Raw genomic sequence first — 16,336 nt, 5'->3', positions numbered from 1 at the left:
TCTGTATCGGGTCTTGAATCAATGATTACAGTAGCATGACATTGTTTGTTAATGTTGAGTTGTGGTTGTATTATGGTCTTGAAGAGATATGAGTGGACAGAGTTTGGCTGAACCCTACCTACCCAGTTACTGGTGAGCCTGTTCTTTTAATGGGCAGGACCACAATGGCCAAGTGCTGTCACTCTCTTGAGGTCAGCTTTGATCTGCCAACCTGCCATGGTTTCTGGAGAGTCACACAGAACTGGTTCCAACAGGATCCGAGGCTGGAGTTGGAATATGACTTAAAAAAAAAAAAAAAAGAATAGACTGCAGTGAGGTTTAATGTTTCACATTCATTCTCTGTGGTGCTCTTGGAACCACCAGTCCGCTTAAACTGCTTGGATAAGATCATTCAGGTCATTTAGGAGCTCCTGAGCCACCAGCTCATCTTAAAGAAAATCTGATAGACTTTAATAAAACAGAGCAGGTCTATTCCATTTAAGGTCCCCTGGATGTGTTTTGAATTCAGTAGCATAATCGATCACAAATTGGTTACTTTGGTAAATTTGAAACGGGCCTCCTTAACGCACCAGTGGATCACAAACCCTGTGGAGTTACAGAGAGCAGCTTTGGAAAGAGAAAAAGACTAGCAACCCAAGTTGCTACTTAGCTTTTCCCCATAATTAGGCCCTGCCAGTGAATAACGAGATGAAACGCTACTCTGATCCTGAGAAACATTGAGGGCTGTTACTCAAAAATCAAAGAGCATTGAGTTAAAAATGCCCGACAAGCCTCATGGGAGTCATGAGTCATGTGGTTTGGGTGCTTTGGGGTTGTAGAATGATAAGTGACTGACACTGAGAGCAGGAACTAGATAGTGACACATTACTAAACACACTCACTTATTTTTGAGTTGAATCTGTTTATCAGTGAAAAAATAAAAAAGGGTATAGAAACCGACTAATTATCTATAGTGGCCTCGTCAGCCTCGTAGCTCATCAACCTAGAATGCAGAAATTTGCAGGATCAAATCCCAGCCTACCTACCAGGTGTATCCTTAAGCGAGACACTGGCTCTGGAGGGCCCCCCTTTGGGGGCCCAAGGGGGATGCAGAGCCTGAAATTCATAGTAACATATATGTGAAAATGTATACGTGCTTACAGACGGCCAATAAAGATTCTGATCTATTATTTCCTGAAAGACACTTTAAGTTGGGAATTGGCAGTTTTTTTTTAAGCTCATGATTTGCCTTCCCCAACATAAGACACAACCAAACCCTGTGAACACACAACCCCGTCACTCTCTTACACTCCAACATGGGACCCACGAAGTGACTAAGCTAGCCTTCCTGGATTATCCATGTTGACTCTTCTTCATTAAAAAGCCAAACAATGGATATTGTCTGAGGAGCAGAGGGTGGACAGTGGCTGAATCCCATGCAGCAGGCCCAGAGAACACAGCCGCTTTTTATTCTGTGGAGAGCCTAAGATAGAGCCTGGCACTGGACCCAGATCCGGCAGGCTGTTAGAGGCCACCACACAGATCTGTGTGTGTGTGTCTGCTGCGTTGGAGCCCCAGGATGCTCTCTCACCAATTAGCCATAACAGAGCTGAGCATGAAAAGCTCAGGGAGATGCAATAGCCAGAGTTCTGGCCATAGTAGGCTCTTAGAGGGAATGTAAGGTACTGCGCTATTAAGTGATAATGCGCTGCTCAAACCCCTGAAGCAGACCCTGGGGGCAACTTGCCTGGCTAGCAGAAGGTCAGCTGATTATGTGTGAACAGGTCTCTAGGCAGTGTACAGGCACTGCTGAGTCAAAACCGCTGGGGCTTCAATCAGTATTGTTGCTCTCATTTCAGTTTTGACATCCACACCTTTGGGGGCGTTTTGATTTTCTGTGCTGCTGCCTGGGTGGCAGAGGCTGCTTGGTGTAATGTAGAACAAAGGAATTACTAAAATGTGGCATTTCAGAGGGTTTCAGTGTGATCATACATGATTACAGCAGTCACTTAACTTTCTTTGGGTGCTGGTATCCAGGAGCCTGTTTCAGCTGTTGAATAGTAAAGGGAAGTTTTTGTTTCACACTACTACAGAGTTGAACTGTCTGTTGACATCCATCTGGTTGTGGTGAGTTTAGACTTTGCCATGAATATCTTTGCTGTAGGTCTTTCTGCATGAGAGCAGGTGTAAGTTGATGTAGCTTAAAAAGAGTCATCATTGACTTTTCATGCTGGTCACAGTCAGTTGCCACTGTTGTCCAACAGGACCGGTCCAAGGGCAAAAGAAAAGGAGAGTCCCTGCATTGTAAAGTGCATTGTCGCCAGGATCTGTTCAGGGTCCAAAAGTGGCAGCTGTGCTATAAAGTGAAGTTGCTTGGACAAAGTGCTGCATAAAAGTGGGTGTTTTGTTATGAAGTGAATTAGAATTCGTTAATGTTCATGGTGCTGAGCTCAATCAGTAACTACACTTACAAAAGTCTATAAATGAGGTGGTTACGGTGACAGATTTGTGGTGTGTCTTGCCTTTGGGATCAGCTTCATCTACTGGCATTGATATAGCCATCTGATTAACCTTGGGTATTTTTAGAGTTTGATTGTTAGGCTGAATTGTTTATTCATCTGTTGCCATATTTTACCGCCATTATATAAAACTTTTTAACACTAAATAGTTATCTGTAAAGCTTGTCTAAACGATAGCAACTCATGATCAGTCATCTGACATTTTGCAGTTGTTGGTACATGTTGGCCATTTTTTGGACTTCTTTTACAATCTTGCACAATATCTACTCTGTTTTCTTCTCTTGAAGATAGATTTGAACATGCAATATAATACTGTATTTATTTTAAAGCCTTTCTTTCTGAAACTCTCTTTTTTTCATATGCTGCTTTTACTGGCATCAAAAAGGCATGTTTTATCAGGTAACAACTTGCCAGAATTAACGTTTGCAGAGCCGAACGGCAGGTCCTGTTGCATTTGAATGTACTTCAGTGCACTTTTTCTTAGGGTTTGATATAGGCCCCGTCCCTCTGTCAGACAATGCAGTAGTCAGTTGTTTCACACTTTATTGTGTGCCTCTCAGTCTGGACCCCCCACATGAAACCAGAGTGGTCTCATGACTTGGGGTTTAAATTTAGGGTGTGCATTTCAAGGAAAAAATAACCAACCTAGGGACAAAGTTTTCAGTACTCCATTGTTGGAGGCTTACTTTCTTTTTTGCAACAGTGGGAGCTTCAGCTGACAAATTCAACTTGTTCTTAAATACATATACATAAAACAGATCCTGCTATTATAGGGTCAAATCCTTGATTTTCTATTGCCTGTTTTGTGAAACAGTCTTTAAATAACAGTTTATTTTGCATGTTTGGGAGAACTAAGTTTTATTCTGTTGAAGCTGGAGGGGGGATGCATTGCAACACAGTGTGATGAGGGTAAATACATCTGATATTTGACAAGAAGTTGTTACTATATTACAATAGTCCAAAAAATAAACTTGCAGATGTTCATCAGATGCTAACTGTGATTCAATTATTACATAACCAAAGGTTAAATTGTGTAAAGAAAGTGAATGTTTCAGCCATGGGACCATTGTAAACAGTTTTACAATGGTCAATAAAAACATGGCCTGAGTTTGCATATGTTGGGCTGTTGTAGGTAATCAACAGATTAAAAGCTCTGAAGGATTATGCTTAGCAGCAGCATTAAATTAGTTAGCCTCCTCTTCATGAGCTTAAGATTTCCTGTTCATCCCACTACCTGCTTTGGAAATAAAGTTTATTCATATAGAAACTGTAGCTGTTTTTTCCCAGACAAATTTAATGGAAACTGATTATTTCATTCTATAACTCACTGCACTTAAACTCCCCTGAGCCACTGTTTAGGTTTCAGATAAACAACTTTCCTGATTCATATTCCTAGTATTTTGGAGCTGGACCATGGACTCCACCTCAGTTCAGACACTTTCGCAATCTCTCAACATCTGGCCTGGCGAGAACTCTTGTGTGTTCATGTGTTGTTTTATTTGGACAACTTCCTGCTGCTCAAAACTGTACCCGTAATGTTTCCGGTGTTTGGATAATGGCCAGCATGAAAGCCATTCTGTATCAAGCTAAAGTGATTTTACCCACAACATAAACACAGCATATGCTTTTTGCAATAAACCCTTCCCACAATACAGCCAGTGTTTTATGGATGTTTGAACATTGTTCATTAAGATATGAGACAGACCATCTTGGCTTTACACTCGCATTTTAACATTTTGCACATAGGAAGTTAAATCTGATTCCTTCTCTTTGCAGCTGCTGTATGCTCTGTGTATCACTGTTGAATCCACGGCCATTAATCATATAAAGTATGGCATATTCTATCCCTCTAAATGCACTGGGAGCTTAAGAAAGTTGAGTAGTTATAATAACCTTTCACCAAGAATAACTGGTACAAACTACTGCTATGGTACTACTATGTCTAGTTCTATTTAGCAGCAAAGATGGTGTATGAAGTACTGAGTCACTCAGGCTCATCACTGCTGATGTATATTGAAGGAATTCAAAAAGAAATGAGAGGTCAAGCATTTAAACTCACCATTTGTTAGAGAGGCATCCAGTGAACAGCTTCACAAGCATAAACACTACTGTCTTGATGGAGGGGGCTGCTGAGCTGCGATGGGGGAGTCCTGGGGATTACAAAGCTAATCTGAGGGCAGACGGGACACCTGTGCCCCCAAAGAATGCCATGGATTATGAATCCATGCTGTGCTAATGAGAGGAGCGCATCCCAGTATGGTAAAGATTGCCTCACGACTGTCTTTCTCATTTCCCCTTCAGTAGGCAGTTAGCACTCACTACATCCATTAGTGATATGACAGATTTAGATTCCTGAAGGGCTCCTCCACTTCCCTGCAGGGCAGATATTATGGGAACATAGCATACGCACTCTGTTATGGATCAGTACAACTAAGGTGTGGAGGTGTTCTAAAACTCAGAGTAGCCTGCAGCACTAGTCTCATTATGTCTATGTAAATGCCTTAAAACATACAACAGTTCCGTAAGTGACGAATCAAGTATCAGGAGAGTACTATCTACATTTCCGGTGCATTGAGCAATTTGCAAATATTTGTCATGACTTGTCTGTAAATCATGCAGTCAGAGGTTTTATCTTGTTGTGACATGTGGTCTCTGTAATGCTCATTTGTAAAGACACCAAGAAGTTTTAATGAAAGGTAATAAATTAGAGGTTGGAACATTACTTTAAATTATGGAAAAGTGCTGTGGACAACCGAAAGCAATGTGATCTGTGATGTTTGCTTGTTTATTTTGGCTCATGTCGTGATGCGTTTAGGAACTGAGGATATATTTAATTATTTGGATCAAGTGTTACTGAATCTGTCAGGATGGTTTTGAGTAATTTTTGAATGTGGTGCACTGGAAGGGGAAATGGACACAAGTAAGAGGAGAGTGTGGGTGTGTCATGAACTCATTTGTAGCTGAAGTCCCCAAGGACAAATAAGTCCCTGCTCTGAAAGATATAAGCACAGCCTGGGCTGAGAGTCAGATGTGCTTTCTTGTTCTGTACAGTGTGTTTTAGTTTTTCTTTAAGGTGGTTGCATAGTTTGGAGTGTCTTTGCGGTAAGAGGCAGTGTGTCTAGTCCTTTGGCTTTTGAACTTACTTCCATTTCCAACCTTTGACTGCAACATAATTTCTACTCCCAGTCACACTTGCAAGTTTGCTAATTGGTCAAGATGTGAATTTCAACTGATGGACAAGTAGTGTATTTGGTTATTTGTGAGGGTATTACAGAACTGTGCAGTTTGTTTCCATTGTACCAGTTCAATTCCCTTTGCTGGTCTAATCCCCGTTTCTGTCAAAGACAGTATGATTAACATTCATAATTTAGCACCTGTAATAATTGTAGATATAATTTAGGTTTTACTTTATTTCAGCATTGGTTGGCCTATTATAATGTATTTTTATTTATTTATTTACTAAAAAAAAAAACAGAGTGGTTTTTCACCTAGACTTAAAAAATAATCTATTTTAGAGTTACGGCCACTGAAATGGATGTGTTCTCAGTTTCATTAACATGGACCTCATCTTTTACAAGAAACAGCAAACATAATCCTTCACGTGGGTGGTGTGTTTGCTTTTGTGACTAGCTGTGCTGCTAAGGCTGTGCCTCTGCAGACCTCCTTGAAGGTAGTGGGTGGCTGGTGGGCTTCAGGCCAGCTGTCTTTCACTCCTTTTATGAGTCAAGCTGCCTAATGAGAGGACACATGGATACTTATAGGTCCTGTGCATATTTAAATACCTAAAGTAATTTACACAGGCATAAACATGACATGCATTGATGTTAGTAGCAACTGTTAAAGATGTTATGGTTGTAATAGCTACATATAGCCTGTTTTGACTGGTCCAGTATGGCATACTTTATTTACAGTCACACTGTACAACACAATTGCAGCTGCTGAGTAATATGAAATTAAGAATGTCTTGGTTTTGTAACAGCCGTACTAGTTTTGGATCATCCACATTAAAACCTTGAGTTATTTCGCTTTTCAGTATTTTGCAGTTTGCAACTTGGCTTTAAATATTGGTGATGAAAAGTAAAATAAACACTTAGACAAGGCAGGTTAGATGAAGACTTACAGGAAATAGTTGCTTAGTGCAAACTTTCAATATGTTAAGGTTGCAGAAACTTTTAACTTACGGCCCATTCATGGAAACAAAATGGAACCGTGTGTGCATCTAGCTGTGATCATGGCTGCTTATGGCATTGCTGGCCATGGGAATCCCAGCAGTCACTTTTGAACTTACACTTACAGTTTAAAAATGGATGTTTCTGGGATCCTGGTTACTGTATCAAAGTGTCTGATGAAGTGGCACTTTTGTTTTTAAGACTTCACAGTTGTTGACGCTCTGTACTTTAGTGATACCCACAGAACAAACAAACAATAAATGTAACCTATGAGTCAGTGCTTTAAGAATGATTGATATTTATGTGACCCAACAACATAATAGTGATCATACTTCATGAAATGTTGAGTGTTTGCTTTGTTGTGTTTATTGTGAGCGTCCTTTTGCAAACATAACACAGTTAGTCTGAAGGTCCATTAAGGTTTTTACCCACTACTGTCTTATGTGTTGCAAGCATTTTCCATCCAAAGACTAAAGTCTTAAACTGCAATGTAAAACAGACTAGACAGACAATTATTCAGGTGAGGATAACCTGCTGAATGCATGAATTTATTATCCAAATGTTTCTGAAGGAATGTAATATGTTTCTGTAGAGATGTAGGACAGCTGTTTTAGAGATAAAAAGTGTGTTTGGCAGCATGAAGTGAGGCTGGAGATGTTGAAGCATTAAAAACCCCATATTTCACATAGGTTGATCATCCAGCACAGTAAATTTCTTAATTTTCAGCCCTCATCACCTTTTTTTTGTTGCTATCTGGAGAGAGTTTCTCATGCATTGTCATGGTTTCTAGTGTTGTTGGTTTTTCTTGTGCACAGTGATACGTCTGTCACTAATGCATTATTCAGCTCGCACCAATAAGTCTTTTCGCTTTGCATCCTGAAGTTTTACAGCCAATATTATGATAACAAGCAGATGCCGTAAATTACGTATCCCCAATTTATAACAGTGTTACAATTTCTTTTCTAGTATCAGATCCAGTGGTTTGGGCTTGCAACAGTGTGACAGTGTGTAATGGATCACTGGTTGCTGTGGTGGAAATATGTCACATCTTTAGACATCATCTTTAAAGAGGTCAATCCTAATTATGCTATGCTTATTGTAATGCCTTAATTATTATGGGATTTACAATTGAGTCAAATTTAGGTGTGCATATATCCTTGAGGGTGGTCTGCTGTCAGGTGTTGGTGAAAAGCTGCCCTACCCTCCTCAACACCACCCCATTAATAACAGATGCACCCACACATGCACAAACAATGTGGCTGTAGAGATGGGGTAACTTGACCCGGGCAAATTGAGTGCCTGTCACAGATCATTAGCAGAATTGAAGGCTGAACGAATTGAAGGCTGCTAGAAGTTTTACTTTGCTTTGGTTGGAGTGTCACCAAGCAGGACCTCCACAGTTTGGTGCACTCACAGTGTTTCAGCAAATCTAACCAGTCTGCAGCACCTATATAACACACCTACATAATTACCATAGATGCATTAGTTTCCAGGACAGATGATCACCAACGTCCAAAGAAAACAAGGCACAAGTCTAGTCGGGGCTTAATGCTTTATCCATTGTTAACTTGAGCTTGCCAAAATATAAAAGACTGTTTGTACTTCTGTGTTTAACTCAATGAGATAGCTAGTGGTTTTCTGTCATTAAACATGACTGTCCACTCAGGTGTCAAATTGTGTTTTAATGTGTTTAGGGAAGGAAAGTGGGTACTACTCATCTGGTTGCCAGACTGAGTCAATAGAGGCCTCCTGACTCATAGAGTTCCCTGTAGTCAGCACAGTAGCAATCAGCCTGCCTCACAGCATCAGCTGAATACTAATGCAGTTTTTTGGTCACTGTTCAGTCTACAGTGTGTGTTTGTACCGTGTAAAACAAAAGGGCTGTACTGAAAATGGATTTTTATGCATCTAAATGAAAGCAAATGTGTTATCGTTTAAATTTTACTTTTAAATTTAAAATTTAAATTTGAGAAATTTAAAGTTTAATAATTTTTTAAGTCATATTAATACAATGATATTCTAGTTTTTATACTGCTTTCTCTACATGGATTTTTTTATTTTGGATGGTTATATAGAATGTATTGTATAGACTAAAGACTTAAAACTAAAGTAAAGCAAACTCCAACAACGAAACATCTCCAGAACAACAATAAAGCAAGGTGGAAGGTGGCGGACAGACTACATAATCTAAATCTGTTCCTGTATTGCTTTCTTTTGGAAATATTCATAATGTCAGGATCTTCCTCATCAGTCTTCTTCCTACTCCAGTGTGAGCACTGCTGGAAAATCCAGCAGAGAAAAAGTGGAGGCTGAGCTTTTTCACACACAAACACACACACACACTAATAGATGATCCAGCCTATTTAATGAGGAGGGAGAAAGAACCGCAAGTGGTGCACAATGGCTACATTTTGCCTTTTCTTTTTTAACAGTGGAAAACATTTTTGTCAAGCCATTATTTGTCTTTCATGACTTAAAACTATAAATAAATAAAACAGAAGAAACACTGTTGATATTTGTTGCTTCTATTTGGAAGCTGTTGCCCACAAAGCCTGCTGTTGCAGGATGTTTTTAATAGTCTGGATTTTTTTTGTCTGCAAAAAGTGTCCTGTCTAATCTCTCACTGTGTTGCAAGCTATTTTAGTTTGTTGTTGCTGACGTATTTACATGTTCTGTACTCTCCATACTATAGGTTGTACAATTAAGTGCTAGTTAATTATATCAAGACCTTCTAAATCATTTGAAGTGCATTAAATCATAATAAGCTAAGTTTTAAACAACTGCAGAGCTGTTTGAACGTGAAGCAGATGTCAATAAAGTAATGTAGGATAAAGTTAGGAGTTGTGTAACATTCTTTGGACAATGTGAGTATAAGTTTGAGACATCAAGTGTTAACCAACATGTGGGCCACATTAGATTTGTCCTGAACAACACACATTTCCCAGGAAATCAACTTCAGAATCAATAAAAAAATCAAAAAAGGGGAATATGTTTTTTTACTGCAGTTGGGAGCTACTGTACAGGTGTTACCCACAAAAAAATTTGATTCTGATTTGTATGAAGTGTCAAGCTCAGCTGAAAATGTAACTATTACTGCTTTTTCCTGCTGAAATGTTGCCGCATAACTCTCTTTAAAGGAGAGACCTCCTTTTCCCAGCCATAAGTTTTGTTTCCAGCACTTGACGTAACAGATAATTTGGGATTTTTCTCATTGGTGGCTTTTCTGTCTGCCATATAGTTTGTAAGAGTAAAACGGGAAAAGATAATTGTAACGAGGAGCTCTTGTGGAAATCTGGAAATGACAGCGAAGTAAATGTTTTGTGGCATCTTTAACAACACTTACACAACACTGTAAATTTCCAATGTTTGGAGCTACTCGGTGAGCATAGAAGACAACTGTAGTTTAACTTGGCAGTGTCTCTGTTTTAAAATAGTCTTAAAAAGAATGGTTGATAGTCTAACCTCTTTTATTATATAATAACATGTTTCACTGTACATAATATCTGCATAACATTATCAAATGAAAGAGCTTATAGCTGATTTTATCTTTTCTTTTGCACAAATTTATCCCATGTAACTATTTATTTTTTGGAGTCTACTTTCTTTCTTCCCACTAACTTTTAATATAGTTCTGAGGATACAGGACATGAACACTTCTGTCTTTATGTTTATTGTTAGTAATAACATTTCTTAAAAACTAATGGTGAGGTATACATGGAATTTGCTTTAAATATGTTCCTGGTCTGTTCTATTACTTGGTGACCAGCTCACCATGCTTGGACTAATATAACTATAACGATACTATACTATACTATAACTATGTTGAGTCTTAAGATAGTCTCGGTGGCTGTAGCTCAGTTGGTAAAGGCAGTCGACCACAGGGTCAGTGGTTTCATCCTCGCTCCCGGCTATATGTTGACGTGTCTCTGGGCAAGACACTTAACCCCTAACAGCCTATTCCCCTCCCCAGCTGTGCAGTGCCGATCCAAGCCCGATGGAAATTGGGGAGGGTTGTATCAGGAAGGGCATCCGGCATAAAAACTGCCAAATCAACATGCCGACAATGATCCACTGTGGCGTCCCTGAACTTACGGGATAAGCAGAAAGGACAAAAAAAAAAAAAGTCTGAAGATAAATGGAGAAACAATCTTCTTTGAAAAACATGGTGAAACAAAACATCAGGCCAATGCCCTCCTACAAGTAAAAAATGTTAAAGCATATTATATAACAATAGTCAGTTCTCTTACATCTCTTTTTCCTCTGTATGATCGTCATTTTTTTTTTAGCTAACATGGGCTGTCAGTGTTGACAGGTTTTATGACTTGTGGTATTCCATTATTTTCATCCAATTAACCTTTTTCCTCTCCTTTCAGAACTCCATGAATCTTCCTCCAGACAAAGCACGGCTTTTGAGGCAGTACGACAATGAGAAGAAGTGGGAACTCATCTGTGACCAGGTGGGCATGATATGTTTTGATGTAGCTGCCGTAAAGGTTACACCTAATGCACTGAGGCTCAATAATTAGCAGAGTCACAAGAACAAATAGTCGAAATCTTATATGAAAGTTATCCTTAATCTGGTATCTCAACTTTCTGCAGTATATCTATTCCAGGAGAAGGTCTGTCTCAGTGTGTGTCGTGACCACAGCTCTTATGCTCCATTGCCCTGCCTTTATCTTCTTAGCCTTTCTTAGTCTTTACACACTGCCCTGACTTCCTTGGTCAAGTGGGTTAAGTGGCACAGCAGGGAGCACACGTCAGTTAGCACTTTAAAAAAAACTCAGCCTGTTATTGGCGCCAGTGCTACGTGTAGGCAATAGCAGAGGGTGCACGTTGTGCAGTGAGCTGTGGTCCGAGTGCTCCACTCATCCCACGACCTCCATGCCAAAGAGTTTGTCTGCATCCCTGAGTGGAGGAGAAAAACAGACACATGATCAAAACCACCTCCTACTCAAACTGTATTGACACCCACTGACCCTGAAGTGAGTGGTGCCACAGAGAGCTCAACAGGCTTCTGACCAGCAGACAGAGATCCTCTTTCATTTTACAGTGGACTCAGTGTTCCTCAATCAGACCTGAAGTGAAAATAGTTGGTTTCCCTTTATTGTGAATGAAGCATTTTACAGTAACTAATGGGCAGTGATTTCTTTGGCATCGTCCCTTTTTGATACTTGCTCACGTACTCACAAGAAAACAGAATGCAGATACTTAAATGTATGCTGTCCACATTTTAACCGTGTTTTAAAATTATTGGTATTTGCTATGGATGTGAAGTGTCTCAACTGTAGCACTGATCACCTTAAACAAAGTAGCAAAGACATTGGAAAATTGTGTTTTCAGTAAGATGACCAATCATCTAACAACCAGACATCATATTAGTAAACTGGTCATCAAGTATCGTTTTTCTTTCTTTGTTTTCCCAACAAGCATATACCCGTGATGGCACCAGCCGCGCTTGGACTAAACTATTTTCTGGACCTTAGCTACAGTGAATCTCTTAATGTAACCATGAGAACAGTGATGGAGGGAGGTGGAGAAACAGAGATGACAGGTCTATGGCCTTTGAAAAACAGACCCTGTTAACGGTGCCAGAGATTAAAATAATAGGCACTTTTTTGGTCAATTATGAGGATTTATGAAATATGGAGGATTGTTTAGATATGAACACAAAGACAGATATAATGAACTCATCACTGTCAAGCATTTCTTTACAACCATTGACATATTTTCCGCACAGATGTTAAGATGTTAATGTCGGTTGGTCTATTTGAATGCACCCAAATACATATTCAACAAAGAGCAAACTGCTTTCCCACATTTAGGATACCTGTCTAAACCCCCTCTTAAGTTTCTCCTCCCCTCCCCAGGTGCATAGGGAGACATGCACCTCACTTTTCTAATTTAGACAAACTGCCATTGACAACCTGTTGGAGACAGTTTATTAAAAATAGACTTGTGTTCTCATATTAGTCTTTTGGTTCATGTATTTAAGCCCTGTTTCCATTGCTCCCATCTCTCTCCATACAACAGCATAGACACGGTATTTATTTATCCATTGGTTATGCTTCAGACTGTCGGGTTGTACTCAGATTCTTTAGGCCATGAAACTCTCAGACAGGTCAGGGCAGTCTTTCTGCCTGATGCTGTCACTTGTCCCCCTCATGCCACTGTCGTCTTTCCTGTTTTTGAGACAGTCACATTCTGTGATAAATGTGATGTTGCTGATAACACAGCAGATTCAGGAGCATTTGACCAACAATGTGGATACAGAGGGCGGAAACCTTTTTATAGTACTACAGTAATAGGCAAACAGATTCATGGGAATTAGGGTGGAATGTGTGTATGTACTTCTATTTAAAGTGCTTTAGATTTACATGGGGGTGGCAGAAATTCACAGCCACCACAGCGTGGACATGTGTTGTGGAGATATTGTGTGGAATAGTAGTAATCTGGTGAGAGATCAAGTCCTTGTCACTGCACTTGAAACTCTGTAGACAGTTGGGTTGGATCTTGGTAATTTACAGAACAATTAGGCGCATCACTGACATAGAAGAAAAGTAGATGGTGTTCCCCCATATGTGTCTGCCTGTACTTTCTACAGATTGATTCCTATTGAGGTCCATCAGAGATTCTTTTCACACTGTGGTATTCTTTAAAGATTACAGAGGTTCTACTTTATATCAGGGTGATGAAGAGTCTAACGCTTGACTTTTTATTGATGGGCAGGCCGTTAGCTGTCCTGGCTTGTAAACAAAGAATAGGACTTTATTGTCTTTGTCTACATTGCATGAAAAACTAATTCCCTGATGTAGTGTTGTGTGATAAAAGAGAACTATTCGTGCTGCAGTCGTATGGCACACACAAATACGGTGTTCCCTGCCCAACTGATCCAAATCCAAGAATAATCTGTTTTATTTATATTTAGAGCGAAGTCATGTGAGGGATTTGACCTGAAACCTGTTCCTGGCTGAACTCAGGACAGGTCATATGCACACACAGTCACACACGTTTGGCCACATTCTTATGGATAGGTTGTGCATTTGGGGACATTAAAGCTAATGACATAATTACCAAGAGGACTGATAATTCATGATCCTGTGCGGGAATGTACTTAACAGTCATGTTCTCATTGCTCACAGGTATGTGAGGAATGCATTACCTTTCTGTTGCCATCCATGAGTCTGACAATGGAAACACTGAGACTGTAGAAATACATTAACAGTTTTTCCGATTTGGATATTTTGCAGCTATAGATATAAATTATAAATTCATGGTGTTGTGGTGCTGAAGGCCTTCCTCTAACAAACAGTACACATGCAGTTACAGTGCAGTTTACAGTTTTTTTTTTTCTTTTCTTCAGTATGTGTAACACAGGAGCCCTGAGCTAAGTATTGGGCTGAAAAGCAAATAAATGCAGAAGTATTAATCTGCTCCATAAAGTGCTGTTTCATTAAACCTGAGGTCCGTACAAACAAAGTACATGTGACACTGTATAGAGGCTTGTCATGGCTACTAAAGCAGGTTCCACAAGTGGGAGAGGGGGGAGTCATTGTTAGTATTCTGCTGCTTAAAGTGGAACACAATCTGAGTTCATGAGTTCTTAGAGGATTCATCATGAGTGTGATTGGCTCGAAGCCTGTTTAGTTTTAATCTGATAGCTTTAGTGCTAGCAAGAGTTTACTGTATTCTGGTGATTTGCTCAGACTTGTGAGAGCCGGATTTGAATTTCATTTTAAATGTGTGGCTATGTTGAATGACTATGCCATGCAAAACTACAGAACTAAATTATAGCTAAATTAATTTTGCAATAAATTTAACTTCTATCATTGTTACCTATTTTAAAATGTTTGAATTCCACCCTGTGTGTTACTGCTCTGTATTGTTCTCTTCATTCTCTCATCTTGTTTTTGTTTCCTTTTCCCCATCTCACTCTTCTGTTTTGCTTTTTTGACAGGAGCGGTTCCAAGTGAAAAACCCGCCTCACACATATCTCCAAAAGCTGAGGAGTTATCTAGACCCTGCAGTTACAAGAAAGGTGAGTGCCCTCTTGCTCACATGCTATCCTGTTGCAGTGGCCTGGCACTTCAGTTCTGCAGCTTTTCCTTCCCCTCTGACCTTCTGTCTCTTCTCCAGGAAGTCCCCACAGCTTAGGAAAAAGGGCATACAGATTTTCTAGAGGAGACAGCATAAGAACTAACAAAACAGGCAATAATGTGGTTTAGTGAGACCAGTAGAGACTGCTTTTTATGTGGAATGTTCCAGGTTTGCACAGCTAAAGTGTTATTAGGCAAGACACACCAATCCCTAGTGGTGCTGTGGCTAAGTGTGTGCTCCGAGCTCTCTGTACAAAACAGCATTCGAAAAAAACACAATAACTACTTGAAGGCAAAGAACAGAAACAGAAAGAATACTATTGATGCAGACAGTTGGATGAACTGCTGCATTGGCATTGCCTTTCAGCATAGCAGCAGCTAATGGAAGATATCAAAAGTATCTTTGCTACAAATGAAAATGGCCTTATGTCATCTGTCAGCAGCCAGTTCTGACTGTTTCCCTGACTTCATAGAAAAGAGGAGAAGCAAGTAAGAGGAGGGGCTGTATGAAGCTTTTATGCAGCCAGCTTTTATGCTTTGACCAAATTAAGTCTTACTGGGGTCTAGGTGAAAGAGCTGTTTGCGGGGGGTGCTGGGAAACTGTGAACTGGGAAACAAATTAACCAATAGACTCTGCCAAAATAACAACAGACCACTAAATAATTCAATTTGCACTGACTGGAGTTTAAATTTTTACATAACTCATAGCCAGCAAGACCAGCATGAATAAAGTTATAACAAGAAAAGAGCACAGCACAGCAAACACACTCACAAAAATACATACATACATACATACATACATACATACATACATACATACATACATACATACATACACAGTGATGCTGGATTAGATTTTTTCATGCTGATTGCTTTACGTGTTCTCACTTAAAAATATTTAAGTGAGAACTAGTTGAGGAAATAAAGTACCAACTGGTTAGGTAAAAGCAACTGATAAATAATTAAAAAGCAGTAGACAAAGGGTTAGAATAGCTAAAGCTTAAAATATTGCATTGCAACAATTGTAGGTCAAATGTAATAGCTGAAGGTAAAATCAATCATAAATTAAAACTAAATTATTCAAAGATGCAATGATAAGTATGATAAATATTCTTTTATAAAGGAAGGAATGAATCTGATGGGCTTATGATGGGCATATGAGGAAAATATAGGCTGGCAACTAGTGGTCTAATACACTCCTGTTTTTTCTAAGCCTGATGTAATGCCTGAGAGATGCAGACAGATCTGATAAAGGTAAGAGAAGGATGAGAGTGACGCAAGAATAGACAAAACAAATAAAGGTTAAAGCATGTGTGGAAAGTTATGCCAGGGCACTTTCAAGGACTTGCTGACAGTTGTTGGTGTAAGACAGACTGTATCACTGTAGACTGGGTGTGTTTAATTTACCTCCTTGCCTTCTGTTGGAGAGCTTTTGAGCAAGGCACTAAACATGTAACTGCCCTGTGGGAGCTGTCAGCATGTGTGCAACATGTAGCTTCGCACTTCTCCTGTCTTAATATGGGAGTTAGGGTTTGAGCCCTGAATGTGAGGAATGATACCATTCTCATGTCTGTCC

At 39.6% G+C, this 16,336-nt stretch overlaps 1 protein-coding gene across 7 annotated transcripts in view; it reads left to right on the top strand.

Moving 5' to 3' along the window:
• The window catches only part of fmnl2a (formin-like 2a), a 47,468-nt gene that overhangs the window by 6,101 nt on the left and 25,031 nt on the right, over window positions 1-16,336 (top strand). For all 7 annotated transcript variants that reach the window (XM_067515621.1, XM_067515619.1, XM_067515620.1 and 4 more), the window contains exons 2-3: window positions 11,041-11,124; window positions 14,622-14,702. In XM_067515621.1, coding sequence (XP_067371722.1) covers window positions 11,041-11,124; window positions 14,622-14,702 — 165 coding nt within the window. The remainder of the gene's footprint in view (window positions 1-11,040; window positions 11,125-14,621; window positions 14,703-16,336) is intronic.

The sequence above is a fragment of the Channa argus genome, chromosome 9, assembly GCF_033026475.1.
Source record: "Channa argus isolate prfri chromosome 9, Channa argus male v1.0, whole genome shotgun sequence".
Taxonomy (NCBI): Eukaryota; Metazoa; Chordata; class Actinopteri; order Anabantiformes; family Channidae; genus Channa; species Channa argus.
This window is presented reverse-complemented; position numbering and strand designations above follow the sequence as displayed.